General features: G+C 41.1%; 1 protein-coding gene across 1 annotated transcript; it reads right to left on the bottom strand.

Annotated features, from left to right (window-relative positions):
- Positions 1 to 1,594: 1,594 nt before the first annotated feature.
- On the bottom strand, positions 1,595 to 14,234 carry LOC147421462 (putative leucine-rich repeat receptor-like protein kinase At1g68400). The gene is made up of 3 exons (XM_086503288.1): positions 12,662 to 14,234; positions 12,158 to 12,513; positions 1,595 to 2,063 (listed from the first exon to the last, which is right to left on the bottom strand). Exons 1-3 carry the CDS (start codon positions 13,968 to 13,970, stop codon positions 1,692 to 1,694), a joined length of 2,037 nt encoding a protein of 678 aa, XP_086359414.1. The 5' UTR covers positions 13,971 to 14,234; the 3' UTR covers positions 1,595 to 1,691.
- Positions 14,235 to 14,708: the final 474 nt, after the last annotated feature.

Here is a 14,708-nt window from a genome sequence, read left to right as displayed (position 1 = left end):
AGAATGTGACTAGCCAAAAGAAATTGAATCAAACATTTGACTTGCAAAGACTCACATTGGAGGAAAGGGATAGAAAGATAGGACCTTTCTAATTTTCATCAACATAAAAACCCATGGTGGTGGAGTGAAGAAACTTAGCAACTCACTCCGTGTTCTCCCTAAATGCAAAGACTAGTGACAAAGCTAATTTGTGGGAGAAGATGCAAATCCTCCAAGCTTGACTGGTACCATTAAAATATGAAATTAAAGATCTTTGAGAATTAAATGAATGAGCTATAGGCTGCATGCGGATCTATGATTTTTTAAACAAAATAGCATCACAACACTATAGATATAGAGAGTAAGAATGACACATAGAAGAATTGGAAGAAAACCTTGTGGTGACTGAGTAGAAGATCCAAGAGACATTAGATGATGTAAGCTTAAACAAGAGCTGGCAATTGCCATAGAAAGAGAGAAAATTGTTGTGTAGGATCAATCATTAGTAAAGGCAACTAGAGATCAACTGCACAAGACTTGGAATTGGTAGACAAACTTCAAGAAAATCGAAAGGTGCAAACTATAGGCAGCCTAAGCTAATGTATTCCTTACAATGCAAACTCAAAGGCTTAATGGAGGAAGGCCAGTAAATGTGTCGGAGATAGCTAGATATAAAGGACTCTATAAAATGTTGAAACTTGCCTTAAAAACATAATTATCATAAAGAAAGATATACAAAATGAAAAGTATATCTCTTAAGACAAAGTGTAATGATGTGAAGAAGGAAAATCTTAGTATCACTACCAACTTGGAACTATGAATACTGACAATTTAAACTTGTGGAAAAGAAGCATCAATATGAAATAGTCATCTTGACTCAAAGATTGAAAAAGGAGATTCCCTAATATTTGATATGTACTTACTTGTCGTTCAAGTTGCTCCTAAAATTACACAAAAATTTCTTCTTTTTTTTGTCCTCACTTCTTTGTCTAAATTCTACCTATATATGTTGGCAGGTTTACAAGGTTCACTTTGTAAGTTACATATATATATATATATATATATATATATATATATATATATATATATATATATATATATATATATATATGCAAATTAAAATGTCTTATGGGAAATTTGTTCTTAAAAAGCCCAAAAGTTTCACTCAATGTGTGGTGTGTGTTTCAAGCGAATGTTTTACGAGAAACATGTATTTCAACCAATGGACAAAAGATTGTGTCAATGTTTTCCAATTTGACACTGAATATGTATTCTTTTGTTTAAAATTTAGTCTAGAAATTGCGACATAAGCCAACAAAGTTCCATAGGTTTTAAGAGCGTTCCTTTTGAACTAGCCAATGGCATTATACTCCTTTGAAGCTGTAGACTTCCACATATATCTTTGAGAAATTTTCCATCACAAAATCTGAAAGTCGATATTTGAAGCATGGTGGAAGAGGAAGAAGGCTAAAAATTGCAACGCAGTTACTGATTTCAAACTTGAGATGTTCATGATTATGGAGGAGAGTGATTAAATCGAAATGATTATTTCAAGTGCAATTTGCATAGACTAGGAAAAGTGAATTAAATTTAGGACAACAAATATAGGGTTATTTACCCCTTTACCATTATTATTTTTCTAGTCTTGAAATTGTAGATATAGGGTTATGAATGCCATTTACCACTATTATTTGTTCACTCCTAAAATTCTTTTATAAGGGTGAAACAACATGTTGAAAGCTTGATCTATGAGAGCTAAAGGAATGAGTAGGGGTGTTATAATCAGATACAAAAGAATTAGTGCATGGTGATTCCATCATCACAGTAGTATGCCCATTTTGAATATCAACCCACGTCGTAGGTGATTCCACGATTTGGATGGCCTCTACCATCCTTAATGCATCTTCCATGCTTGGCCTTTCTTCGACTTCCCTCTTTATGCACATCATTGCCACTTTAAACATTGCCTCCATCTCCCCTTCATTTTCCATTGTTGCCACTTCTGGATCGTACACTTGAATAGATGCCGGGACTTCTTGCTTTGAGCTAACCAACTTTTGTACATCCACTCCTCCTCCTCCTCCCTGAAACATTACTTAAAATCCTTCATGACACATCTGCCCTCTCTCTCTCTCTCTCTCTCTCTCTCTCTCTCTCTCTCTCTCTCTCGTACATGGGGATGTTAGCTCTATTTCAAAGCCACAAAAATCAGATTCACGTGCTTCATTTATATGTGGAGCAACATCCTGGTTTCCTAGTCATCACAAGATTGTTTTATAGGTTGTGGAATGATCTTTATTGCCTAATACAAAGAACTCGCAGTCTTATTGTTTGAAAATAGGTGGAGATGCTAACAAGTATTAAAATTTGGTCGGTTCTTTTCATTTGATTTCTCAATGCTCGTTTTGACATTAGATTTTTGGTGGGAGGTAGCTGAGCTTTGCAATAACTTCAATAGTCATCTAGAGAAAAAAGATGGGCTTTCCACCAAAAGTACAACGATTATACTCCTGATAACGTGATTTCTACATTGTGAAGTATTCTTCTTATTTGCACTTGCTTTGACTTCTTGGAAGACCCCGACTCCCTGCCCCTCCCCCTCCCCCTCCGTTCTCTTTAGCTTTGAGTTTTTCTCATTAGAAATCTCAATGTTATTTATCTCATCGCTCAGTTTGCTTGTGTAGTTTTCCTCATCCTCAATGGCCTATCCAGCTAGTACCATTTGGTTTGGGCAATAGCCCCTGTTGAAGAGCTATGGGACAGCGCTGCTATAGAAGGTGAGGTGCTTTACTTATCAATCCTATTTTTGGGATGTATTGTCCCTCATGCGTACGTGTCATTAGTTCTTGCATCAATAGTTTTTCTCGTCCTTAGTGGTCTATCCTAATGCCATTCGGTCTAGATAGTAGAACCCGCCCCGCCCCCGGCGCCTCCCGCGAGGTGTAGGACTTGGGTTATCATTCCTATTGTTGGGATGTATTGCCCGTGTTTTTTAAGCTGCTTAATAAACTTCAACTTAGTTTGTGTATGGTTGATAATGTATAGGCTGCACAAAAACCGTTGATTCACCTACGATTGTAAGCAACAATAAAAGAGACTTTTTAGACTTATAGAATTACACTAATGAAGGGACTATCTATTGGATCTAGTCTAAACCATGTGAGTGGTAAAGTGGGTCATCTGCCAATATGGTAATGCTTTGGAAAAATATTGAGCGTATGATTAATGAAGGCAACATATATAGCGATGGAAGCATATTAAAAGAAGACAATAACCTCAGTACAGGTGAAGCTTCAAAATCTTCTACCCATCCAAGCAGAAGATGCAATCGACCAATCTTATTGTGGTGAAGAGATTAAGAAAAATGTTATTAGTGCACGTGACCGTCATCACAAAAATCTTCCAAGATCATTATAGCAACAAAACAACGTGCATTATATCGGATGTGTTGAATGTTCTCATCGTCAACTTCCAATTGAGGCATCAAAATATACTATTTCACTTTCATGTATAACTCTTTACCCATTTTGGTCATAGAAAAATTTGTTATAACTTAATTTTCATTTTCTTAGCCTCCATGGATTTTTAATTATAAAGTAATAATAAAATTCTCATTATCTTGTTGAGTACTTCATTGATTATGAATAAGTGAATTTTTTGTTTGCAATCAATGATGCAAGCTAAGCTCATAAACCTCCGGTATGAACATTGTGTTTGCCATGTATGCACAAAGGGGTGGCAAAAGGTTCATTATAATTATTTATGTCTTCAACGTATTACCACAAGGGTGGAAATAGTAACCTTTACATGATACTTCCAATTAGAAATCCCCTAGATTCAAATCAAATCATCTACTTTGATTGCACCGCGTGAAACAAGCATAAATAAACAGTTTTGAAGTTCACCCTCCAAGTACCGTAAGAGATACTCATTTGGGATAAGTCAAGCGCACCTCTCTCTCTCTCTCTCTCTCTCTCTCTCTCTCTCTCTCTCGCCACTGTGTGAAACAAGCATAAATAGACGGCTTTTGAAGTTCATCGTTCAAGTACCTAAGATGTCACAAACTGTTGACATGTCAAGCCACTGAAGAACGGAGCCAACCTACAGATCCTGGCTGAGGGGTCTAAACCCTAAGAAGAAGCAACAAAAGAAGCAGACGAAGTCTTACCAATGTATGGGACCCCGTTTGATGGGGCCAGGTGACATAAAGATATTAAATAAAGCAAAAACATACTCAAAATAATGCGCAGCAGCTGATGACATGGCGGTAGCAGTACAAAATTCCCAAAATTTACAATGCACTGCTCAGACCTTCGGATTTAGTGCTGACATGATGACATGGCGGCTGTACGGATTTTTGTAGAACGCTTTGGCAGCTTCTGTAGTGCTTCGAGGACCAAATGCTTTTGAGTTTGAAGCTTTTCATGTAATTACTTTTCATAGGCCAAGGGAATTTAAATATGTGCAAAGGGCTCAATCTTTGGCACTCTTACGGGTGAAAGTGCAGAGCGCGAGTACCTACATTGTATTAAGTTGAAGCAATATAAAGGAAAACCAAAAGGGGCACCAAGGTTTGGGCCCATTGCTCTTTTGGGGTGGAACTCCACTTCCGTCTCATGCCCTGCATCTCTTTCAGTTCAGTTGTTATTTGAAGTGCTTTAAAGTTTCTCAGTCTGTTCTTTTCCATTGACACAGTGTGCAAGTTGAAAGACTTTTTCTATTTCTTAGATGTGCCATGGAATTCTCCTCTCTATACCTCCATCTCTCCACTACTCTCTCTAGTCATGGCTTGCTATTGCCGCTACAATACATCGTAGCCATATTATTCACAATTGGTATCAACAGAACTGATGGTCGTGGCTTGAGTTACCTTCTCAATAGGCTATGCAAATCTCCTCGTGCTTCTAAAGCTAGGTCACTACCTCTCAACATGTGTTCTTGTCAATGGCCCAACTCTACCCTGAAAGACACCATCTCAAAAGGTGTCATCGCTCACTTGTCCCCTTTGCCAACTACATTGATGCTTGCAGATGACCCCCCAAAAATCTTGTGCATTCAAAACACTTTGTCCGCTCCTGCCAACAGTGTCTCAATTTGTTGTGCAATATCGCCAAGCATTTGCCTGCAAATTTACAAGCATATCAAAATGCACATGCTGCCAACCACTGAAGCCTAGTAATTGCACTATGTCTACTACCTTGCCAACATCTCAACTCCTCTACCCTAACTACTTGCAAGTACACTTGCATTTTAAGACGTTGCTCTTTGCACATCCCAAACATTGAAGGGTGCTATTTGATTCCTTGTTGCAAGTCAAGAATTGATGAGAGGAGTCGATGTTGATTAGGCAAGCAGTCATCTTGCATCGATGCTAAGTTCATAAGTAATCCCCTATGTTTGTTGATTTTATTGTATGTTACACAAGAGATAACCAACATTCCCAGTGACCTAGCTAACTCAATTGACATTTATTTTTTTGTAAGGGAGAAATATTGCAAAATGACTCATATCAAAGCTCAAGCTACAACTATCATTGCCCAATGCATTATATAAAGGTTAAGGAGTTTTTGGCTTAAATGGATGGCACTAGTCAACCCAAAATACACCTCTCCTTGCCAAGAGATGCTTGACTGTAATCTTTGCTTAATTACAAGTAACTGTGGTTGGTTTCTTGAACCATACCGAGAGTGTGTTAGGTTTATGGGCTTTACCTATGCTTTGGCATCTATCACCCTTTATCTCTTGGAAGCCTAGGTGGCCGGAATCATGTGGTAACATGTGGATTAAGTGTGTAGGTACCCATGACAGGCACCCATGTAGATTAAGCGTGTAGATACCCATGAGAGGCATATCTAGAAGGTGTGGACTCACCTAACTTAATAAAACGGTGCATAAAAGGGCCTATTTAAGAGTGCCCATGAGTTTTTGAGTGGATTTGGGCTAGTTTGAAGCCTCTTATGATGCCACGTATGATGCCAAATGAGATTCCTACTCTAGCTCTACAATGTGAGCTTCGTTGTACTCACTTTCAATCAATCTAATTATCATTTTGTATCTACACTCTACTCCAGTCTCTATTGTGTGATTAAGTAGTGATGAATTCTCTATTTTATCCTCTCTCTCTTATCTAATCTCTACAGATTTTATTAGAGTCATTAGTGGTAATTAGCACCTCCTAATCATCTCATTAAAATCCTTATGCCAGATCAAGTAGCACCTCTCTCTAATTGCCATCGTGGTTAATTTAAACCTCTATTGCATTTGAATATAGGGTACATTTCAATCTCATTTTTGTTGCTTCCACCTCTGGATGGGATGCGTCCACAACATTTTCCACTACCCACGTTAGGGTGCATATTCAAAGAACAAGTTGCCTCACCCATCATCATTCTTTAAATCCTCTATGTTGGCTTTACTTTGAGCCATCAAGATTGAGTTTTGGAGCTCATTAGCCCCTAATCACATCATTTAAAAAGTTATCTCTGTGTGTGTGTGTGTGTGTGTGTGTGTGTGTGTGTAACCTTATGAGGCTAAGCATAACAGCTCCAATTTTGGAGGATTCCTCACGAACCATCCACGTGGTGCCTTGGTATAGCTCACTTATTATAAGGCATTGCTACCTCAAGGGGTTGTGGGTTCAACCCAACCTAAATTTAGGTTGAGGGGAGTGGGTGGATATGATAGAAGGTGCCAAAGTGGAATTTAAGCAATTTTTCGTGCGCAAGAAGTATTGCACGTATGCAAGCACCTTTTTGGATATCGATCAGACACCACAGATTGCTTCAAAGCACTTTACTCTTGGATCGTGACCTTATTCCCATGCTTGGGTCACCTATAAAGGGTCTAAGCTCTTCGTAATCCCAACCTAAGGATCACTCCCACGACCACCAAGGCTTCCAAATCCCACTCGCTGGCCAAGGGGAGGTTCTCACTCGAGAACCACAGACATTGTTAAGGGGCATTTTTCACAGGGAGAAAAGCAAGTTATTTTCAAAGCTGCCAAAGTACTCTCAAAGACGCTTCAAGGTCCACCAAAGAGGCTTTTAAGAAAATCAAAGCCAACTCTCTCTCTCTCTCTCTCTCTCTCTCTCTCTCTCTCTCTCTCTCTCTCTCACACACACACACACACACACACACATCCATCCTAAACTATTGGATCCAAACAATTGAATCTGTAACAAACTTGGACACTCCAAGTAAAGATTCTACTGCAACACAGCAGAGATTCACTTCAAAACAGTTCACAGTTCACACTGATTTGACACGGCCCGGCGAAGTTCCATGCCTAGAGATATTGGCCCCAAAGACTGGTGCCCCTTTCGGTATTTCTTTTTGTATTAAATTTGTGCTCAAAGTACAAGGGAGTGGGAGGGTCTCACTCTCAAACTTTGCATCTAGATGCTCTGTAGAGTGGGAGCTCTGTCCACTTATTTATTCATTACAAGGGATGCAAAAAGAAAAGGCCCAAAAGCTGCCTTTTAAAAGCATTAAAATAAAGCAGTTTTGACTCACAAGCCTTGCTTGATTAATTAAAGCAACACAAAAACTCCTCAACGTAAGATTTTCAGCCAGCTTTGCGTAGGATTTTTAGGTGCTTTTCCCGATCGTAAAACGTAGAATTCCGTACAACATGCCACATCAACCAGCTTCCGCGAATCACGCTACAAATTGCGGGATTTTCGTACACTGCCTGACGGTGCATTTGGTGGGCTTGATTTTTCCCGGGAGTGTGTGGGTGGGTGCTTTGCTACCCCATGTCCAAGACATGCCACATATCCAGGCCAGCATGCCACGTCACCAGTTTGTGACATACCCCCTCTTGAAAGCATTGTAATCGCCCTCGATTACGCCTGAAAAACAGACATAGGTCGTAAACTGTCTTAGCAAACATGAACTGTTAGTACTGACGCACTAGGAACACACATCTAGTACATGTACCAATTGACAGTCACATAACAAGACAGCAATTGACATCACAAGACATCACATTCAAAAATTCATTCGGATCTCAGACCATGATTAATCGGCAACGTATTTAGCAATCGCATCTAGATCCACTCGGGACCTCATAGATACCCGATTGATTGATCCTTATTGCAACCATGTCTATCGAGATCTTTCACACCAAAATGCTGCAATCATTTCATCTATCAGTTCCTGCACTTAGACAAGTCAAGAACAAATCAATATCATATTATTGAGAATTTTAGTTCATAAAGTCATATTGATTGGCTTTATAGAAATTCGTCTTCTTTGCATAAAATCTGTGATCATCGGAGTCCGAACTATCTGAAGACGAGTCCTCTGTAGAACTATCAAAAACTGGGTGAAACTTAGGCTTCTTTGCCATTTTTCTTGCTCTTTCTGAAGCTTTGCTTTTTTCTTCGCTTTTCCCTTTCTTGTCTTCTTCGCTCGAGTCAGAAGAGCTAGAAGAACTGTCAGAAGAAGAAGAAGGGAAGTAGAAGAAGAAGAGCTGGATACTCCTTCAAATTTGACAATCTTTTTCTGCTTTCTTGCCGAGGCAAAAGCAGATTGACGACCCAAATAACCCGAGAAGTCAATTTATTTCTTCAGCTTTTTGTCATGTTTTTTGGTTTTGTTGGTTGCGTCAAAAAGCTGGGTAATCCGTGTATCAACCACCTCTTCTAATTCTTGCTCCGTAAACATCCTCGGAGTAGGAGGTTTCTTGAGTGCCGGTTTGAGGGGGGTTTTGTGGCCTTTTGCCACTGAGAGTGCACTTCATCGAAGGATGTCTGTGTCAAACATTTTGTCAATTTCGGATCCTTCGCAATGTTGATCATCATCTCTGTCACATCGTCAACCAATTATCGATGCTTCATCGCTTCAATCTCCGCCTGAGTAGGCCGAGAGGGGTCATACTCCTCGTGGGAATCTTCTTCATGATCTTTTCCCGCATTCCTAGATGCAGAGGAAGTCGACTCATCTCTGTTTGAATCCATAAGTGTCGGGAGAAAAAGGATCGAATTGTCCGGTAGAAGAGAAATCGGCCGCGCTCTGATACCATTGTAACAAACTTGGACACTCCAAGTAAAGATTCACTTCAAAATAGTTCACAGTTCACAATTGATTCGACATGGCCCTGCGGAGTTCCGTGCCTAGAGATATTGGCCCCAAAGACTGGCGCCTCTTTCGGTAAATTTTTGCTCAAAGTACAAGGGAGTGGGAGGGTCTCACTCTCAGACTCTGCATTCAAATGCTCTACAAAGTGGGAGTCCTATCCACTTATTTATTCATTACAAGGGATGCAAAAAGCAAAGCCTCAAAAGCTACCCTTTGAAAAGCATTAAAATAAAGTAGTTTTGACTCACAAGCCTTGCTTAATTAATTAAAGCAACTCAAAAACTCCTCAACGTAAGATTTTTAGCCAACTTTGTGTAGGATTTTTAGCTGCTTTTTCCCAGTGCAAAATGCAAAATTCCATACAGCATGCCACATCAGCCAGCTTTCGCGAATCACGCCGCAGATCACGGGATTTCATACACTGCCTGACGGTGCATTTGGCGGACCTGCTTTTCAGAGAGAGAGAGAGAGAGAGAGAGAGAGAGAGTGGGTGCTCTGCTGCCCCATGTCCAGGACATGCCACATGTCCAAGCCAACGTGCCACATCACCTTTGTGACAGAATCCAACGTACATAACAATGTGTGTCATTATATGCATCTAGGCGATGATCTAGTCTTTGTCTAATTACACGATGGAAGAGAAAGGCAATGAAAAATTTAACGAGGTTAGGTCTCACGCATGGCAAACTAAATTAAAAGGATACTCTTGGATTGAAGTATATCAGAGTTGTCAACTATCATAGCTTAAACCCCAAGGAGAGGGTTGTTAGCTTTATGGTCTTTATCATATGCTTTGGTATATATCACCCCTTGTGTATTGGATTCTTAGATGACAAGAATGACAAGAATCATGTGGTAGCATGTGAAAAAGAAATTTAAGTGTGTAGGTGGGTACCCATGAGGGGCATTTTCAGAGGGTGTAGACTCGCCTAAATTTCATAAGAGTGCATAAAAAAGGCCTAAAAGAATACCCACGAGTTCTCTAGTGGATCTGAGGTGATTTGGAACCTCTTATGATGTCATTTATGGTGCCAAAAGAGATACCTACTCTAGCTCTATATAATGAGTCTCATTGTACTCACTTTCAATCAATCTAATTATCATTTTGTGTTCACAGACTACTCCAATCTCTATTGTGTTATTAAGTATCATTGTACTTTCAATCAATCTAATTATCATTTTGTGTTTACACACTACTCCAATCTCTATTGTGTTATTAAGTACTATTTAGCATGTTAATGCCATAAATGATTCTCTATTTTATCCTCCCTAATCTACATAGTGATGAAAAATGCACCTAACGTTTTGTTGTTATCATACAAGAATAAGACTCTAGTATTCCATGCTTCTATTTTCAAAATGCATTTGCTTGTCTTTCTAGGCTAGAAGTGATTTAACTTACCAAATACCATTGCATGTGTCCCTTCACTAACAAACATAGAATGTGTGTAAACTTACAAGGTGCAATTATGCTGATATCTAAATAGATGGCATGTCATTGTGCTTTTGAGAGCTACTAAAACGTGGGATAAAGCAAGAGGATCCACTCAATCTTGTTAGAAGGGACAATGTTAATAAATTGTTACATATAGTTAGTTATATATGATGCTCAATGGGCAGGGTCAATCAACAACTCCTTGGATTTTGGGAAAAATGAGCTTGGTCAAGAATGTGGCAAGGATGAGCTAGACAATTATTGTATATCGAACGATTGTGTTTATGTAGCACCACTATTTTTTGGTCCCCTTCAAAGGCCCTTCAAAATGCGCAAAAACGAATATGGGTGAAAGCATGTTAACCTGTCGCGCTTTTTGTGCTAGTTAGCAGTTTCAAGTTAACACATTTTCGAAAAGTTGGGCGTCCGGTAAATTTTTTACAAATAATATCAAAATTTGTCGGAGGTTGTACATTTGGATTCTTTGTTTCAAGTGCTTTCTACTGATATATCATATGTCATAGATCTTGGAGATGTAGCTCAAGTTATTGTACTAGTTAGCATATGTCAAAATTGTGCTAGTTAGCATTGTCCGGGACATGAAAAAGCATGCCAGGTTAACATGCTTTCACCCATATCAAGCAGCAAAATAAGTACCACTAGAATTTCATACAACTCACTACAAGAATGCCAATTGAGGAACCATTTGACATGCACTAAAGACTAGGTTTCATGCCCGTTTCAGGTCTTGTTAAAGATATGTTCTCCATCATCTATTGATCTAGTGGTACCATGCCTCACATTACACAACATTTGCATATGTCATGGTGATGCTTTTGACATAGATTGAGTACATGATGTGAAGCCAGTTTAACGATAGGAAATGCGATGGAAAAAGATCAAAGAAGAACAAGAAACTCGATGGTGAAGCTTCAAGCTCTTCTACACAACCACATAGAGGATGCAATTGAGCAACTCACATCATGTCACGCTGCCTAGCTTTTGAAGTGCACAGAGCTACAATAATCTAAGATACCCAAGATTACTTCAGTTTAGAAGGAATCTTGGGTGGGTGCTTGAGTACGTCTCCAGAGCTAAGAGAGGCATTTGATGTTGGCACCCAAAACTCCAAAATTAATATGTGCCCTAGCCTTGATCCCGCCCGTCCATCCACACCTGTGTTAATTATATACGGGATCAGCTACTTGAGATGCCCAAGATTACTTCAGTTTAGAAGAAATCTTGGGTGCTTGAGTTCGTCCCAAGAGCTAAGATGGGCATTTGATGTTGGCACCCAAAACTCCAAAATTGATATGTGCCCTAACCTTGATCCCGCCCGTCCACCCACACCCGTGTTAATTATATATGGGGTCACGTACGTGAGATACCCAAGATTACTTCAGTTTAGAAATGCTTGAGTACGTCCTGAGAGCCAAGAGGGGCATTTGATGTCGGCACCCAAAATTCCAAAATTAATACGTGCCCTAGCCTTGATCCCGCCCGCCCAGCCACACCCAGTGTTAATCTTATGCATGCTCTCTCTCTCTCTCTCTCTCTCTCTCTCGTGCGGATCTTATGTATGTAGATTGTTTGTTAATTTAGCATAACTTGGAGAAGCGCAAGCTTTTGGTTATGTATAAATAGGAGGAGGAGTTGTCTAACCTGGAGGGAAGTGGCTGGCTTTCCAGTGAGGAGCTCGAGGAGGATGATGCCAAAGCTGTACACATCAGCGAGAGGGGTGATGGTCTTCTTTGCAGCGTACTCAGGAGCTTTAAAGGCCGCCATGCATTGTGCCCCTGATTGGGTCAAGAGGGGCACCATGCCAAAATCTGCAACCTTGGGCACCATTCCTTCATCCACAAGTATGTTGCTTGATTTAAGGTTGCCGTGGGGTACTATACTGCTTGTTAATTGGGACTTGATGGCCATGTGCAGATATGCCATTCCTCGTGCCACGCCCCTTGCAACCTTGAGACGCGCATCCCAGCCCAATGCTGTGCGATCCGGACCACGAATTCCTGTTGTGCATAGAAGAAGCTCAAAAGCTCGAATCTGAAGTTTGCAATGGACATATTTACAAGGATAGTGCACTGATCCCACATGACATGCCAATGCATGTGGGTGTGTATATATGCGAGTGCACTTACATTAAATATCTGAGCTTACCATGGAGAATGGAGTAGAGGCTGCCCTGGCCTACATGCTCAATGACTAGAAACTTCTCATCCTTGGCATAGTAATAGGCAAGCAAGGGGACAATATTCGGGTGCTGAAGCTGGCCCAACACTAGCATTTGCCTATCAAACTCCCTTTTTCCAGCCCCTTGCATGTCACGTAACCTCTTCACGACCACTGCGGAACGGCCATTAGGCCCACCAAACAGTGCCTTATAGGCAGTTCCAAAGCTCCCTTTCCCTAGCATCTCCGCAGACGCTTGGAGCAACTCCTCCAGATCAAACGACAAGCGCCCCGGTCGGTCAAAAACTACAAGCTTGCTTTTTTCAGCATCTGTCATCTCCTCATTCCTACTAGCTTTATCATATGTCGTCCCCGTCTCTTCCATGCTCATGATGGATGAATCACTGGCCTTCACCGGCTCTTTCCCTCCTTTAAAGGCTGAAGCTTTCTTCTTTCTTTGTAGCCTCTTGTAGCAATACACTGCCAGCAAAGACATGAAGCACAACACTACAACATCTACGGCCACAATCAGAAGGATTTTCAACACGGTGGACATAGCCTGTTTTCTCTTACATAACAAGGAAAGGGGAGGCCCACATAAATTTTGGTTGTTCATATATGAATCAGCGACAAAACTTTGCAGCTTGAATGTGCTTGGAATGCGGCCACTCAAGCGATTATTGGAGACATTGAAGGTAGCCAGAGTGCCTTGGTTTAAGGGGGGAATGCTGCCGGTAAGCTGGTTGTCATCCAGCAAGAGGGTGTTGAGCTTGACAATCGAAGTGAGAGAGGAGGGAATCTTTCCAGTGAGGGTGTTATGCGACACATCCAACTTATTGAATCGTCTAGTATGAGAGAAGATGTCTGGAATGGAGCCAGAGAGGCTGTTGTTGCTCAGCCATATGCACCTCAAGAAGGGGCTCTTGAAAGACGGCACGGAGCCAGAGAGCATGTTGTTCTTGAGGCTGATCTTTCTGAGTTGGTCGAGCTTTGCAAGTCCACCGTCGCGAGATATATGGCCTCCAAGCTGCTTGGTTTCCAGGATGACATTCCAAACCCTACCCTTGTTGCACTTCACACCATCCCAAGCATATGCATCTGCGCAGGGGTTGCTGCCACTCCAATTACTTGCCATCAAACCTCGGGGATCCGCACTTTTAATGAACTCTATCAAAGCATCCCTATCTTCTGTGATGCCTGCCATGGCCCTCATGTCCATCATTATGCCATTGCTCAACACCAAAATTAGTATAGTGACTAACACTGCATTCACAGCAGGCAGCTCATGCGCTTGCATATTCGATGGATGGCGCTCCTCCTCGACCTCCAGCTGCTTTTCAAACCAGTGCAGTTTCACGTACCGGCACAAGTAACTACGTGCCTGCAGCCGGGCACGAGAATCTAGCAGCCGGACGTTGCAGCACAGCGCCTGGTTATATAAATTACACCGTAATAGAAACTCTCGATCGGTGGGTGGGGAGGATCGGATAGCGGATCAGCACAGCATCCGCGACACACAGAGAGCTGAGAGAGAGAGAGAGAGAGAGAGAGAGAGAGAGAGAGCTGAGATTGGAATTTGGGGTTGCATGAGCTGCTGTGGAAGGCGGCAAGTCCCAAGAGGGAAGGAAATGGACAAATGGAAGCTGATCCCCTCGAGGCAGCTGCACCAGCTAATGGCCGGCGGCTCCCCTTAAAACAAAATAAGACCCCTATCACACGCGGGCTCCTGGATTCTTTGGATGCCCACGTGTCTGACTGCACACTGGTAACTCACTCACTTTTCTTTGTTTTTAAGAAAGTGAAGTTAATTAAAAGTATGCATCAATTCCCCAAAGCAAAGGATCCTCTCAATGAGAAGGGGTTATGATAGACATATTCAATTCGGGCCAATTTGAATCATTCCTCCAAGCTTGCAACATAATAAGGCTATGGTCACGCAAAGCTTAGTTATCCGTTACAAGAGCCGACCAAGCCTGACAGTGTGCAACTTTTCACCAACGTAGTGTTGTTACTATGTCTTTTTTGGCATAGTTTC

Source organism: Adiantum capillus-veneris, chromosome 27, assembly GCF_014529385.1.
Source record: "Adiantum capillus-veneris isolate H3 chromosome 27, ASM1452938v2, whole genome shotgun sequence".
NCBI lineage: Eukaryota > Viridiplantae > Streptophyta > Polypodiopsida > Polypodiales > Pteridaceae > Adiantum > Adiantum capillus-veneris.
The sequence above is the reverse complement of the archived record's forward strand: the minus strand, read 5'-3'. Positions and strand labels throughout refer to the sequence as shown.

Bases quoted from the DNA above. Each gene is read 5' to 3' on its own strand.
- LOC147421462 (XM_086503288.1), bottom strand. From the start codon at position 13,970: ATGCAAGCGCATGAGCTGCCTGCTGTGAATGCAGTGTTAGTCACTATA. The intron at 12,514-12,661 runs GTAAGCTCAGAT...TATGCACAACAG, and splicing joins CCTCTACTCCATTCTCCATG to GAATTCGTGGTCCGGATCGC. The intron at 2,064-12,157 runs GTTAGACAACTC...GTAATGTTTCAG, and splicing joins AGCCAGCCACTTCCCTCCAG to GGAGGAGGAGGAGGAGTGGA.